Source organism: Rhamphochromis longiceps, linkage group LG7 (assembly GCF_057381845.1).
Source record: "Rhamphochromis longiceps isolate RC_006_pf linkage group LG7, R_longiceps_female_GT1.1, whole genome shotgun sequence".
Lineage (NCBI taxonomy): Eukaryota > Metazoa > Chordata > Actinopteri > Cichliformes > Cichlidae > Rhamphochromis > Rhamphochromis longiceps.
The window spans coordinates 21,171,970-21,186,438 of NC_140563.1; the positions used below are offsets into that span (position 1 = coordinate 21,171,970).

The 14,469-nt window shown below is 39.6% G+C and overlaps 2 protein-coding genes across 3 annotated transcripts in view; one reads left to right on the forward strand and one right to left on the reverse strand.

Moving 5' to 3' along the window:
- The window catches only part of LOC146665247 (uncharacterized), a 164,666-nt gene that overhangs the window by 87,619 nt on the left and 62,578 nt on the right, over positions 1–14,469 (reverse strand). The window lies entirely within an intron of this gene.
- On the forward strand, positions 3,181–6,084 carry LOC146665249 (uncharacterized). Of its 2 annotated transcripts, XM_085412795.1 has the most exons (5): positions 3,181–3,368; positions 3,703–3,794; positions 4,141–4,335; positions 4,424–4,500; positions 4,757–6,084. In XM_085412795.1, the coding sequence occupies exons 1-5, from the start codon at positions 3,218–3,220 to the stop codon at positions 5,394–5,396; spliced, it is 1,155 nt and encodes a 384-aa protein (XP_085268921.1). In that variant the 5' UTR covers positions 3,181–3,217; the 3' UTR covers positions 5,397–6,084. The 2 variants fall into 2 exon arrangements, with proteins under 2 accessions (XP_085268921.1, XP_085268920.1); XM_085412794.1 differs by lacking the exon at positions 3,703–3,794 and having other exon boundaries at positions 3,204–3,368; positions 4,757–6,081.

The window sequence follows — 14,469 nt, forward strand, 5'->3', positions numbered from 1 at the left end:
GTGCTCACAATCAGCTCTCATTTTCCAAGCCAAAGACATCACAGCTTTTTCTTGAGGCGATGACAGCGACCTCCAACACAGACCTCATCTTGCAGTCCTGTCTGTGACATTTAAACCGGCCTCCAGGGATTGAGCAAGTAAACAAATAAGACAAGATGGGAAGAGTTATAAGAACTAGACCTTCATTTTAGAAAAGGTTCAAAAGTTCTGCAGAGACCAGGCTATGCGGTCAGTTCCTTTTAAACTTCATTCACCATAGGTGCCTCGCATCGTGTCATACAGGTTGCCTCACCCACATATAATATATAACCATGTAAACACTGGGATCCACTTAATAGCTAAGTGACATAAAGAAAGATTTAATTTTCTTGACTAAAATAACTTTGCATTCAGTGATCATCTGAAGCCAAACTCGCATGCCATTCAAGTGCTGACCATAAAGTGTGTTACATAAGTTGGTTTCCTTGAAGGGGTAAAGCGAAGGCTTTTATATATTTTTTATATATCTTTGCAGTTTTTCTTCACATTGAAGCTTAATGTATGAGGTGCCGTAAGGGACATTATTACTGAAACGCTCTCACACACACTACTGAAACGCTCTCACACACACTACTCAAATTTTAGCTCTCACACACACTACTGAAACGCTCTCACACACACTACTTAAATTTTAGCTCTCACGCACACTACTGAAACGCTCTCACACACACAACTGAAATTTTAGCTCTCACACACACAACTGAAACGCTCTCACACACACTACTCAAATTTTAGCTCTCACACACACTACTGAAACGCTCTCACACACACTACTGAAACGCTCTCACACACACTACTCAAATTTTAGCTCTCACACACACAACTGAAACGCTCTCACACACACTACTCAAATTTTAGCTCTCACACACACTACTGAAACGCTCTCACACACACTACTGAAACGCTCTCACACACACTACTCAAATTTTAGCTCTCACACACACTACTGAAACGCTCTCACACACACTACTTAAATTTTAGCTCTCACGCACACTACTGAAACGCTCTCACACACACAACTGAAATTTTAGCTCTCACACACTACTGAAATTTTAGCTCTCACACACACTACTGAAACGCTCTCACACACACTACTGAAACGCTCTCACACACACTACTGAAACGCTCTCACACACACTACTGAAACGCTCTCACACACACTACTGAAACGCTCTCACACACACTACTGAAATTTTAGCTCTCACACACACAACTGAAACACTCTCACACACACTACTGAAACGCTCTCACACACACTACTGAAATTTTAGCTCTCACACACACAACTGAAACACTCTCACACACACTACTGAAACGCTCTCACACACACAACTGAAACGCTCTCACACACACTACTGAAACGCTCTCACACACACTACTGAAACGCTCTCACACACACTACTGAAACCAGAGGCATTTCCGCTGAACAGGAAGTTGTTTCCTGACAAGGAAACTGATGGAAAAAGTGGTATATTTCAAAACACTACAAGGATTTCTACTCAGCAACCTGCTAGTACAGCAGTCCCCAACCTTTTTTGCGCCACGTAAACGATATAAAAATAAAAAAACGATAAATACTATGAAAACCATAAATAGAAATGTGTTCGAATTTTTGTGGAGGAATAAAACCCATTACATAGAAAGATCTCAGCTTGTGAAGGGATACAATAAAGGTGGTATCAAAACTCCAGAATTGGAATTTATGGTTGGCACCCTTAGAATTAAATGGTTAAAATCTTGTCTGTCACAGCCAGACTCTACTTAGCTCCACATCCCATGATTCTTGTTTAATAAAATAGTATACAGGATTAGACTTTATTTTGAAATGTGATTTTGCGGCAAATAAAATCCCCATAAAGATATCAAACTTTCCAAAACAGACGTTGCATTTTTGGGAAAATGAGATTTACCCACAACTTCTCCCCATAATTCAACCTTATGGAATAATAGGGTAATAACACTTAATCAAAAATCAATTTTCAAGAGTGACTGGTTTGAACAAAAATATTATATTCATAACAGATTTGTTGGATGATAACGGTGTCATTCTAAGTTACACAGACTTTTCAGAAAAATATTGTCTAAACTGTTCTCAAAGAGAATATAACAAATTTTGTGAACTGGTCCCACTGCCTCTGCTTCATTTGATTAAAATTTTTATGATATACAATAATTTCTCATCAGTGCTCCCAAATTTATTGCTAGGGCAATGTCAGCTGTTTGATAAAAATGCAATAAGAAATTTGTTAGTAGTTTCTTCAAAGACAAAATATTTCATAGTTACAACAGAATGGTTACATGGCATGGTTCTAATTTAGTTATTTCATATACACTGGATAAAGCATACTAAAAATTTATGAAATAGCCTATTCTACCTAAAGTTAAAGAAACACTTTAAACAAAACTAATACTGTGGCAGAATTTCTAAAAAAAGAGATTTGGCTTTGAGGTGGATCAGTGTTCTTTTTGTACTGATGAAAATGAAACCCTAGAACATCTTTTTTTTTTCTATGCCCTATCACACAATGTATTTGGTGAAACTTAAAAAATTGGATTTCCCTAAATATTAATGATGTGCCACTGTTTGAATTACATCATAATTTTTTTTATATGGATCATCTAGCATTGGATGTCTCAGACATTATTAACATCATCATACTTTTGAGTAAATATCATATCCATTGTGCTAAATGGAGGAACGCTAAGCCTTCTCTCCCTGGTTTTATTGATGATTTTAAGATATTTTTCTTTGCTAAAAAAGACAAAAAGCACATATGCCAAAAAAATAACCAGGATAATGCACGTCTCCCGCTATTCTAAATTTTGACTTATGCTGAGGCTAATATATTGTTAAGTAATGCAGCTGTCTCACTAAGTGTCACGGTCGGACGGCCCTTTCTGGACGACCCTGCTTGTGTTTATGTTTTCTGTATATGTGTTTGCTTCTCCCTCCCTGGCCCTCGGGGTTGTTTACGGAAGTGCGCGCCGTGGGAGAGGCGTGTCCTGGCGACTGTCGTCATTGGGAGTCCCTCTTCGCTGTTGCCGGCCCACCTGCAGCTGATTACCTGACCAGTGGTTGGTAATCATTCCTCCAGGCTAGAAAGGGGTATGGACTACTTGCACTAACACTTCCGCGTTCTATGTAGTCCTGCCCCAGTGCTTCCGGTGCAGTTAAACCATGGCGACGTTCTACACTCGCTGCCTACAAGAGCTCCCAAAATTGAACATCACCGATGTTCATCGGATTTGCAGAGTGACGACTACCCCCGCCAGCAAATTAGATAAAGGATTTAAGTTATATGCTGCATCATATATACACAACTACGAAGGTAAGAAAACGTAAATTAACCGACAAAGAAACGCTAGCTAACGTCAAATGCAAACACTACGTTACTCCGCTATGTCCTTCATTTGATGTCAGTTCTCTACATTACATGTTTTCTTAAACGGTGTTTTATGTCGTCCTAAACTATAGTTGAGGTTTTCTTAACTAATGTCACTTTTGTAGTTAGACACTGTTATAATGGCGTTAGGTAGTTGGCTAACTATGGAGGTAGTTAACTACCTAATGCTACTCTTGCTAAGTGTAAAATATATATGTTTAAGACATGCTGAAATGAGTAATACAGAAATAATGCTAATGGTACTTGTATCTTTATTCAGTGTCCAATAAAGACAGGTTGTCAGGGGAGGTCGGTGTGAGAGCCCTGTGCTACAGGTCAATGAGGAAGAGTGAGGCACCACACAGACTAAGTGTAGGCAGGAAGCTGTGTAAAGTTGTTAATCCCCGTTCAGTGGGGTTCAGTTCATTTAAGCATTAGTTAAGTTCATTCCTAAAGGCCCATCAACTTGAATGTTTTCCTTGTCTCCCTGCTTTATCACTCCTAATTTGACTAGTCAGATAGTTAAATCAACGTGTGTTTGGGTGATCAGAAACATTTGACAACAAGTTAATACTGCAAATATACACAATCTAAGTTATTACAGTTATCAAGCATGGTTAAGTTGTTTTAATAGGGAGAGAAGGAAACACTGAACTATGTTCCTGTTCGGCTCTTCCATGAAGATGTTACATTTTTAATTTTCGTTCTTTCTTCTTAGATTAAGCTTCTGGATTCATCGCCGGTGATACTGACACATAGCCAGTGCTCCTGTGTGGCAGGCGCTGTTATGTGCAATCACACAGTGGCACTGCTCTTCCAAACAGCACACTACTCACAACTCAGAGTGCCGGTTGTCCCCCCTGTGCATAGCTGCACGGAATCTGAACAGCAATGGCACAAGCCACGGACAGTGGTAATTTAAATGAGGTTAAAGTTTTTGAATTAGTCCATGTTTACATATGAACAGCAACACCATCCATAGTAAATGTGTCTTCTGTTAGGGTGTGAAGCCAGGACCCATCAACTCCATGATCTTCACTAAGCCGGTACCAAATAGGATGGCCCAGACTGGAGTACGGTAATTAGATTTGTAAAATTTGGTTTCACGTGTTACAAATGTATGTTGCTATTTTTTTCATACATACATGTGTCAGAATAGGTATTAATTTACATACAACATTACACTTTCTGAAGACGGCTAACTCAGTCATGTACATATACATCCCAGTCTCTAACTTATGCACCACTGTTTTACACCTTTTAGTTTTTAGTTTAGTTGTTGTTCAGTATAACAACCTTCTTCCTTACATTATTGTCATTGATGTTTTCTTTAGGAGTGGCTTCTACAGAGGCATGGTGGGTCCGTTACCAGATCCCTGCTTGTTCAGAATAACGGAGGCATATGCAAAATTTAATATTGAGGACAGGCCACTTGTGACCACAATGAACATGAGACCTGACAAGCCCCTTGTGGAAAGTGCCTTTGGGCTGGTGCAGGAGGGCAGTGTTCTGTCATATCAGCAGCCGGTTTTGACAACCTGGTACATCACACTACACCGCGATGCACCACCAACACCGCACTTGCCTCTGGAGGGGTATGACATCTTGCCATCAGATTGTGTGTTTGTGTGCTCAGAAGAAGAGCTTCTGCATCTGAAAAGCTTGTCTGTAACTCTGGAAATGGCTCACAAAATAGAGGAAGCTACACGTGAGCAAAGCTCTTCGTCTGAGTGGCATCAGCTCCGCAGGCCCAGAGTGACTGCCTCTAGGTTTCGGGAGGTGTGTCACGTCAGAGGCCAGAGCTCGGCCGAGTCACTAGCAGAGCGTATATTGAAGGGAACAAGGCAGACAGCAGACATGAGGAGAGGAACTGAGATGGAGCCTGCAATAGCAGCAGAGTATAGTAGGCTAATGAATGTTAACTACTCACCCTGTGGTCTGGTCATTCACCCCATTGCTTGCTGCATCTCCTGATGGTGTTGTTTTTGACCCCAATGAATACCCCCAGTTTGTCTTCGTCGAATTCAAATGTCCCAATGTACAAAACTTTATTGACTGCAAATATGTGCAGATGGAATGTGGTACCCCTAAACTAAAAAAGAGCCACGCATATTACTGGCAAGTGCAAGGACAACTGCTCATCAGTGGGATGCAGTGGTGTGACTTTGTTGTGTGGGCACAAGAGGACTACCTAGTGCAAAGAATATACATGGATACAGATGTGCACAATGCAATCAGAGAAAAGGCAGACTATTTCTTTTTTTACATATATATGCCAAGATACCTGTGTTTGAAAAAATGAACAGTGAAAACATAGCAAAAAGAAAAACAGATCCTTCAGGCTGGCTGGAACAAAATAACTGATGTTTTATTTTCAATATATTTCATGAATTCTTTTGTTGTTACATGTTACCTTTATGTGACATCAATAAACTGTTATTTAAGCAATGGCATCAATTTAATTTTTAAAAACACACATTAAAACGTTGAATTTGTGCAGAACTTATTTACATGGTAAGTATTTAAAACTCCATGCCTAGCATACTGATATACATTTAGACAATAACACAACTGAACTGTAGAAAATGACAAATGGTATTTTTGATGTTCCAAAAGCTCAATGTCACTTATGATTTTAAAACGATTTAGTGATTTACTTTATAATTTTGATAAACAGTTTTGTTGAATCTGAATAGTAATATAGTAGTATAATTAAACAGTATTATTAACATTAAACATTTGCAATGAATTTGAATTATCAATAACTGAAACTCAACTATCAGCACTCAAGTACCAGTTCTGTAATCAAGTATTGTCAGCTGAGAAGGAAGAAATGCAACTGTAGTGGCCTCAGCTGCAGGTCATTTTCCATAAGTTACTGGCACTGGTGTCTTGGGAAAAATCCATCTTGTCTCACTTAACCCATTTTTTAACTAATGCTGTGTTCTGGTAATTTGACAGCATACATGCCACTGCAAACAGTTGGTTGATATTATAAACATGTGACATGGTAATGATGCTATCAAAAAGTTTGTTCTGTTTGATCCTCCTAATGACTCGCTCCACATGTACCCTGAGTCTGGCTATGGCCTGCGTCTCCTTAACCTGGTATGCTGGCATCTGCTTCTGCTTAGATAGAAAAGGTGGGCAGTACACTTTGCATTTACAACAATCAGTGATTAGGAAGCCCTTATCTACCATCACTGCCATGTCTTCAGTCAACTTCTCAGCAATGCCTGATTGTTTGAATAGTTCCTTGTCACTAACCGAACCAGCATACAGATTAGAGATGAAAAGTAAATATCTATTTTGTTTTCATTAAGACTGGAAAAACTTTCGAAATTTAACTGATGGTGACCTTGGTATATTTTAAACAGTTAGCTTGAATAGAACTTAGGTGTACCTGGTATAGAATCGGATGTCAGTGTCGGAGCCAGCAAAACGCTGTAACCCAAATTCTCGCTGGACACGTAACTCCTGTATTTCCTTCCTCAGAGTCTCCACGTCTTTGGACAGGTCTTCTGCAGCTGATGCAGATATGTCCAATGCAGACGGCTCAGGGACTGAGCAGTAGTCATGATCTCTTGTAAGACTTTGCTCTTCTTGATCGTCAGGAGGAACTAGTTCAGGGCGTCGCTCCGTTCTCTCCCAAACACTACGCCGCGGTGGTTCAACTTTATAGCCATTCCACTCAAAAAGTGTTGGTACAGCACCTTTAATAAGCCTCCTTCGACCATCGAGGGTTGTTGGCTCTATGAGTTGATCACTGGCAAAGTGTCTGCAGCAGACCCTGGTGTGAGAGGTGATCGTGAAATGATCCCGGCGTATGTTTACCGGCCATTGTCTTCTCAAGTCGGAATGGGTCGGAAAGGCATGAAAACTTAGTATGCCGTTAAATTTGGCTGAAGCTGAACAAAGTGGGACACAGCAATGCTCGGAGTATTTCTTCTCCTGTTTTTGAAAATGTTCTGTTTTAAATACTTTCCTTTTTATACTCATTCTGAAGCGACATTAGCATAGCTACCGATAGATAAGCAAACGTACCGGAAACGCACAAGCGGTACTATTTGGAAACGGAAATACGTCACATGCCCTAGTGCAAGTAGTCTATTTAACCTGGACTCACGGCGACAGTCGACGTGGGATTATTACTCCGAACTGGTATAGTCTGTGCGAGCAGTGTGAGTGTGTTATTCGGCTAGCGTGTGGCTAACGCTGGATTTTCCTTCTTCCTCCAGGAGGGGCGAGCGGAGAAGCGAGTTGGGGAGCACACACACTAAGGGAGTTACTACACGGAACGCACTGGGAGCAAGGGACGAGCACGATTGGAAAATTGCACTTTTGAATGGATTGTTGTACTTGTCTGTTTCACTGTAAATAAACGCACTGTGTTTCTGTGAGCAAGAACCGCGCCTGGGTCCCTCTTTTCCGTGACACTAAGGTCCAGAATCGATTTGTTCCACGATTCGATTCAATTCGATTTGATTATGGGGAATTTTGACAGTCAGAAATATTATAATTCAGATCAGTACATTTACATATTTTTGTATTTAAAAAAAGGAAGCTGACACACGCAAGACTTTATCAAAGGTGTGAGCATCACAGCAGATGCCTTTGTGTCAAAGTAGCTGAAGATAAAACAAATAAAAACATGAAGGTGATTTTCCTGGCCTGGGATTTCATAAAAAATATTCTGCAGTACATCAAAAACGAAAGAAAACCATTAATCAACATATGAACGTTACCTCTGACGTTACAGCGGTTTTATTAGAGACATGGCTAACGTTTTGCATTTTGCATAATTTTAAAACGTTTAAATTTATTCAGTATTGAACGGCAGAAATTAGGTTTTCTTTTCGGAAGTATGTAAAATGAAAAAAAACAAAAAAAAACAGCGGCCGACTGTGCTGTAAACAACAGTAGACTTGTGCCTAACAAGCAAGTGAATAATGCAGAAAACAGATTTTTAGACGGGAAACTGTTCTTGAAGTACAGAGAGAGAGAAAGAGAGAGAGAGGGCTGTGCATGACGTGCGATTTTATCGTGGTGGAAGCGAAATAGTAAACGTCAGAGGGAATTCATGACGATGTTTATGTGAAGCGCAGTTTGGATCTTCTTTTGCTGCTGGTTCAGTCAATATTGTTTGGAGAGAGATAAAACTAACAGCTTTAGAATCGGCGCAAAAACGGCGTGAAAACAAAGCGCGGACCTGCCGACAGATCAGAGTCAGCGAGCTGTCGGCTTTCAGCCCCGACCGTGTCCGTGCTGTCGGGTGAGAAAGGCGACATCTCACTGATTCTGATCCGCGGGTCCGCGCTGTGTGTTTACGTCTTTGTGCAGAAGCCGTGTACCTGCTCTCATTTACTGTCTTAGCTGTTTGGTGGTTGTTGAAATTTTGTGAGGTTTCACCAGAGATTCTGGCATTTCGGGCAAAATACATTTATATTAAAAAATCGATTCAGGATTTTAATGAATCGATTTCACGTTATCCAAGCCAGAATCGATTTTAATCAATAAATCGATTATAAAAACCCACCCCTAACTAACAGGTTGCTGAGTAGACATCTGTGTAGTGGTTTGTTTGAAATCTAACACTTTTTCCTTCAGTTTCCTTGTCAAGAATTAACTTCCTGTTTAACTGAAATGCCTTCCTGTTCAACTGAAATGCCTTGCTGTTTAACTGAAACGCCTTCCTGTTCAACTGAAACACCTTCCTGTTCAACTGAAACGCCTTCCTGTTTAACTGAAACGCCTTCCTGTTCAACTGAAATGCCTTCCTGTTCAACTGAAATGCCTTCCTGTTCAACTGAAACACCTTCCTGTTCAACTGAAACACCTTCCTGTTTAACTGAAACGCCTTCCTGTTCAACTGAAATGCCTTCCTGTTCAACTGAAATGCCTTCCTGTTTAACTGAAATGCCTTCCTGTTCAACTGAAACACCTTCCTGTTCAACTGAAACACCTTCCTGTTTAACTGAAACGCCTTCCTGTTTAACTGAAATGCCTTCCTGTTCAACTGAAATGCCTTCCTGTTCAACTGAAACACCTTCCTGTTCAACTGAAACACCTTCCTGTTTAACTGAAACGCCTTCCTGTTCAACTGAAATGCCTTCCTGTTCAACTGAAATGCCTTCCTGTTTAACTGAAATGCCTTCCTGTTCAACTGAAATGCCTTCCTGTTCAACTGAAATGCCTTCCTGTTTAACTGAAACACCTTCCTGTTCAACTGAAATGACTTGGTTTTTCAGTAGTGTGTGTGAGAGCGTTTCAGTAGTGTGTGTGAGAGCGTTTCAGTAGTGTGTGTGAGAGCGTTTCAGTAGTGTGTGTGAGAGTGTTTCAGTTGTGTGTGTGAGAGCGTTTCAGTAGTGTGTGTGAGAGCGTTTCAGTAGTGTGTGTGAGAGCGTTTCAGTAGTGTGTGTGAGAGCGTTTCGTGTGTGAGAGCAAAAATTTCAGTAGTGTGTGTGAGAGCGTTTCAGTAGTGTGTGTGAGAGCGTTTCAGTAGTGTGTGTGAGAGCGTTTCAGTAGTGTGTGTGAGAGCGTTTCAGTAGTGTGTGTGAGAGCGTTTCAGTAGTGTGTGTGAGAGCGTTTCAGTAGTGTGTGTGAGAGCGTTTCAGTAGTGTGTGTGAGAGCGTTTCAGTTGTGTGTGTGAGAGCGTTTCAGTAGTGTGTGTGAGAGCGTTTCAGTAATAATGTCCCTTACGGCACCTCATATTAATGTGCTATCAACTATAAAGTGCTTTTCCGAAGGGCCTTCCTGGAAAATGAAAAAAAGAGTCAAATATTTTAACCCAATAACAGAATCTATGACTTGTTTATAAGCCATAACAGAGGAGTTTAAAATCAGATATGATGAAGTCGACCCTTCTCCTGTCTTCTCTTCGACTAATTCTCAAAACAAGCTTTGCTTGAAATCTTATTTCTTTAACATGCACACTAAAAATTACAAAAAAATCCCAAATTAAAAAGTGAAAATGAAAGAATATAACAAGTATGTGTACATTAAGAACCCACTCTGCTTAACTTTCTGTAATTAACTGCAGATCCTAATCTCATGATATTTATATGCCAAAAATATGGCCTAAATTATATGCTATGGTGATATCGTCATAATTATAAAAAGCCCTCAAGGTTCTCTTGGGAGCATAAATATGATGATTAATTAATCTTAAGCTATTAATGGCAGTATCATCATGAAATGCCCGTGAAATGTATAGAGATTATAATAGGGACAGTTTTCTCGAGGTTACTTCAGTCTCTAGAGAGGAGGTCACTCAAAAACTGCTTCAGGGATTCTTTAATTAGATGGCCATGTACCTCGGATACCTTGAAATTAATACAAATAGGAAAACTCCTTGTGATTTTGTGTTATTATAGTTTGTATTCTTTCATCAAAACTATGTGGCCAACAATCTACTACCTTTGACCGGTTATGCCTATGTTTAAAAAAGTCTTCTTTAATGGCTTTAGAGGCTTTTTAAAAAAATTCATTTAAGTAAAGAAATAAAAAATAGTGTAAACCATGTATGTTTAAAAAAATTAGTTCCATTTTAAAACTTTAGAAAGTATCTTAACCCAAGTCATAGTAGTAGAAGCAGTTCTGCTGCTCTGCTCAACAATAGTAGTTAATATGGAAAAGGGACAGCTGTAACACATTCACCATCTGCAAGTTGACAGGCATGACGTTCCATTAGGATTTTGTAATCGAGCCAAACACCTTATCAATTTCAGTGAGCAGGTCATGAATTCTGAATTTGGCTTTTTGTTCAGCTCTATGACAAGTTGTACCTTTCACAAGCTGCCACAATCTGGAGATGTTGACATATCCTGAATTACAAAGCAGTTATGGCTACCACCTTTTCTTTTTTACCTTTATGTGTGTACAGGCACAAGGTGAACATGCAAACTCCCCATGAAAAGGCTTCAGCTGACCAGGACCATCTTGTTGTGAGACATTAGTGCTAACTACTGCATTACACACGCTTTAACTTTCAAAATTTTCAAGAGCTCAGTTATTGTAGAAACATTTTTCATGGGTACGACATTGCTAGTCATTCTTGACCAAACCATTCGCTTTTTTTAAGTTACTACAGTTACGACATTCCCCTGAATCAAAAGCTGGAAAAACATTTACTTTATTGAAAATCAGGTTTTGACTTTTGGATCATTTTAAATGGGGTGTTAGACAGACCAGACCAATAATCTTGCATCAACAGTGTCTTAAGCGTCTAGACAGGACCTCCCCACATCCATCTTAAAATACTCTGAACAATCTGAAATACATCTGTCTATATTCTGTGTGAGCCAAGTCTGCTGTGTTCATTGCAACATCCATCTTTTAAGTTCTTCAAAGTCCTCTATGACGGTTGATGCCTGAGGGACAACTCACTGCAGGCTGGATGACCCAAATATTCTGCGCTGCCATCTTTTTTCACTTTGGTCTTATGCACTTTCTCATTCCATTTACTAGGACCTATCTGCTCATTTACAGGCTGCTATCTCATGGGCCATCCATCATTCTGTTTTGTACCATACAGTGGCTTGGTATTACTTGTTTTTCCACAGATCTAAACTGTGATCCCTTACTAGTGTAGGCTGTCTTACAATACTTGGAATTCGCATAACAGGAAAAACCCCTGGTTCCTGAAAACTCATTAAAAATAATATTATGTTTTCATGTTTTTGCAAAGAAGTGTAAAATAATGATTGAAAAATTGTGTTTTCAAAGCAGCACCTGGCACATGCAATGCAATATCTGCTTTTAGCAACTAAAACATGCTAAAACTGTTCTGTGGTTGCGCTATGACACCCACACCCTACACACTCCCATCATCTCTTGAGAAGCACTCATCATGCATGAAGAAAATACACTCTCTATGGAATATCTTAAACATATTCCAACAAGACTTGCATTTCCTCTGAAAAATCCTCTTATTAGAATTTCTACGTGTGTGAGGACAGTGAGACAGTGGTGAGGTGTGTGGTAGGAGTGACATATGGGTTCAAGGTGGGGTGGGAGATTTCATCACAGATCGGCTCTGAGCCCCTTCTTTTTTGCAGTGGTGATGGACAGGCTGACAGATGAGGTCAGGCAGGAGTCTCTGTGGACTATAATGTTTCCAGACAATATTGTTATCTGTAGTGAGAGTAAGGAGCAGGTGGGGGAGAGAGGTACGTACTGGAAAGAAGAGGAATGAAAGTCAGTAGAAGAAAGACAAAATACATGGCTGGTGGAAAGATGAACATGCAAGGAGCCGAGGAAGTGAAGGTGGAGTAGTTTAAATATCTAGTGTTAACCATTTAAAGCAACTGCAGTGTATAAGAGAACAGCTCAAGCAGTTTAAGAGACAAAGAGAGGCAAAGCTGAGATATTTTGGAGTGCAGAGGAGGGATAGTGGATATACTGGAAAAAGGATATAGTAGATGTTGAAGCTGGAGTTTCCAGGCAGGAGAAAAAGAGGAAGACCTCAGAAGAGGGTCATGGATGTAGTGACAGAATACATGCAGAGGGTTGGTGTGATGATAAAGGAGGATGCTGGGGTGAGATGGAGACAGATGACCCCTAAAAGGACCAGCTGAAAGAAGAGTGAGATCACAGCAGTTTATACATATTCATTTCCAGACTCCCAGTTTCACTGTGGTGAGTTTGTATGCTTGTCCATATTTGGACAAAGCTAAGTCAATATCCAGGAATTGGGTGTTTAAAACCAGAACATTCTGAACACTTATAGTCAGTACAAAAAGTAAATGCAGTCAATACCATTTAATTCAGTGCCGTGAATCTTAGCTGTTCAATAAGTAATTTCACTCTTTGACACATACCAGTTTTAAGAGCTGAGAGCAGTGTCTGAGAGTCAGAGGTAATAAAAGAGGGAAGGAAACTTATGTTTGAGGTTAGCTTAACATGAACTTCTGCGTGTGCACTATGTAAAATATGAAATATAAAATGGAAAATGAAATACGACTTTAAAGTCCTCTGGACTTTGTTATTTATGGTGCAAATTCTACTGGCATATTGCATAGTCTTGTAAGGACTGTCATCAGGTCATTTAAGTGCACTCACATAACCACACAGGCCATGTCCAGTTGTCTTTAATAAAAGACTGCTTGGCACTGCAACCTGTCTTTGTGCGTACAGCCAGTCTGAACACTGCTCTGTCTGTATGAGATGAGGCATCTGTCACTTCAAAATACTCTAAATAAATCCAAGTGAACCATGGCAGCAACCCCTCTGCATCTGTACAGCCCGTCGCTCTCTCTTCCTGACTCTCATCCTCATGACTTTGCACTTTTTTTGAAGAGAGAAACAGGATAGTATGCTTAAAGCCTTTGGCATAGATACAATCTCAAATGGCACACAATGAATTAGACTCACCTCAGCTGTCCTAAAGAGGCAGTTTCAAAGCTGACCGGTGTGACAATCTGTAGGAACACTAGCAACCAACAGGAAAAGAGATTGGCTACAAGGTAAATCAGAAAGAGAACAGTGACAAGCAACTTCAAATCGCTAACAGGCTTAAAATGGCTTAAAATAACATGAGTCTAGAAGATAAAATCGTCACATATAACAAAACATGGACCAACATTTACACCAAAATGATCTATCAGTTATCCATGACAAAATTAGCTTTTTCGGTTAACCTGCCTTTAGGTCATGTAAGTCAAGTTGTTTGTTTGTTTTTGTTGTTTAAATTTAAATTGTATCAGTCTGAAGGATTTCAAAGTTTCCACATGTGATTCCTGTATGAAATTTGTTTGTGGAGAAAAGTTCTGCTGCTGTACTGAAAATGTTCAATTTGCACATGATGCAGCCAGCAATGTCCTTTGAAACATAAATTGACTCTTTTTTCTTGAACTACTCGATTTAAAATAAATAAATAAAAATTGGGACATGTATCTGTATCACATCTGTCGCTGTAGTTTCCCAAAGCTTTACAGCATTTAGCAAATTTGGAACATTTGCATACTAGTAAGTAATAAAAATAATAATAATGATGGCTTCATTATGAAAAAAATCATGACTTAATTCAGATTTAATAATCAATTAAATC